The following is a 1,799-nucleotide window of genomic DNA, read 5'->3' on the forward strand; positions in this document are numbered from 1 at the left end:
GCGTGCCAGTACGGGGCTGTGTGAAATCGGAAGCGAGTTTCTAAATTTTGATTTTTGCATTCCCATCGGTGTGACATAAAGGAGCAGTCATAAACTGATCGATTGTGAAAGGCTGGTTTGGAATCGCGTGTGTCGTCTTTTGCATCCATCATTTCTTTGCCATGTCATTATAACTTGCCCGCAATGACCCCGTAAAAGCCCATGGGGAAATGCAACTTTCAAGGAAGGTGATGTCTAACCAGCATTGCATATGTATTGAGCACAAGTCCAATTTATTTTAATTACTACGAATCAATTCTCCATGCAATAATTTAAGGTTGTTATCTGCACCCAAAATGCTGCTGCTCAGAAGTTATCCTAACTCGTTGTTCATCGGTTCTGTTTTTTCCCATTCCGAGTCCATCAAGGGAAGCGTCCGAACAGAACTGGATCCACCCATTTGGAATTTGGAGACATCTGTATATCACATTTCAAGATATGCCAATTCCAATCGCCATCCACACCTTATGGATGGCCCAAATGGATTGCCATTGTTCTGCACTTCCAGCAGTCGCAGAGTTGCCCATGTGTTTGAGAGTAACTATATGACTAGAAGCCCGTGCATTCGAACAAGAGAAGGAGACTGCGAAGCAGACGATGATCAGAATTCGAAGAGCAGCAGAGATATGTATTATCAAACTTTACTGGAAGCAAATCCTGGCAACCCACTTCTTCTCAGCAACTACGCCAAGTTTCTGCATGAGGTTACCAATTTTGACTTATGGTTCAGATGATGTTGTATTATTCCTGTCATTAAATAGTTAGCATTAAGTTATCATTTTTCCAGTAGGTTTTGAGAAACATGGGCTGAAATATTGGATTTGATTTATTTACAGCTGTGATTATATTGATCTGTATGTATGTTAGGTGCAACATGATATGGAGAAAGCAGAGCAATACTATAAAATGGCCATATTGGCAAGTCCTGGAGATGCAGAAGTTGTTTCACTCTATGCAAATTTCATATGGGAAACACATAAGGATAGAGCTAGGGCCCAAGCTAGCTTCGATGAAGCACTGAGCTTGGCTTCCTCTGATGACTGGTAAGGGTCCAACTTCGCTTCCGCTCCTCTATTATAGTTCTGTGTTTACGCTCCTCTATTATAGTCCTGTGTTTACACCTCATAAGCTAAATTTAAGTTGACCAACCGTGTCTTGATTTCTGCAGCTATGTTCTTGCATCTTGTGCTCATTTCTTATGGAATTCCGAAGAGGAGGATGAGGATAAAAAAGATGGTCCTGCTGATTTGCAGATTGTGTCAACTACGACTTATGTTGGATCTGTATCTGCTGCTGCTTGAAGCTATACGGTCTATAAATAATGAAGCAACAACAAGAAGAATAAGTCGTGAAGTTAGGCTTTAGTTATCTGATTTTGCACATATGTAGATTTTAAGTGCCAATCCCTCAGATTTCACGGTAGATGCCACATTCTCATTAACGCTTTTTTAACTAATTCAATTTTGCTTTCTTTCCCATTCGTAAATGACTAAAGCAATTTTGGCAAATGAGTAATTCAATTATGCTTTCCTTCTCATTGGTAATTATTTCTGATATGTTACCACATCGCTCGTTGGCAATCCTCATACTGTTGCACTATTTTATCATATCAAAATTGAATTGTCAATTGTGGAGACTTGAATTTTTTTGGCATTTCCCTTTTCCTTCCACTCATCTGTTTAGTTAATGCAATAGGTTTGGCACCTTTGACAATCGAAGTTTCTAGGCTGTTCACAGTGAACTAGCATTGGTGGACTATC

At 39.8% G+C, this 1,799-nt stretch overlaps 1 protein-coding gene across 1 annotated transcript; it reads left to right on the plus strand.

The window, feature by feature from the left end:
• The first annotated feature begins 295 nt into the window (after positions 1–295).
• Positions 296–1,570, plus strand: LOC149263637 (uncharacterized). Its single transcript, XM_089388215.1, has 3 exons — positions 296–743; positions 907–1,082; positions 1,208–1,570. The coding sequence occupies exons 1-3, from the start codon at positions 336–338 to the stop codon at positions 1,338–1,340; spliced, it is 717 nt and encodes a 238-aa protein (XP_089244341.1). The 5' UTR covers positions 296–335; the 3' UTR covers positions 1,341–1,570.
• The last annotated feature ends 229 nt before the right edge of the window (positions 1,571–1,799 follow it).

This window comes from Pinus tabuliformis, chromosome 6 (genome assembly GCF_031772625.1).
Source record: "Pinus tabuliformis cultivar Carrire ecotype Pingquan chromosome 6, CPIR1, whole genome shotgun sequence".
Taxonomy (NCBI): Eukaryota; Viridiplantae; Streptophyta; class Pinopsida; order Pinales; family Pinaceae; genus Pinus; species Pinus tabuliformis.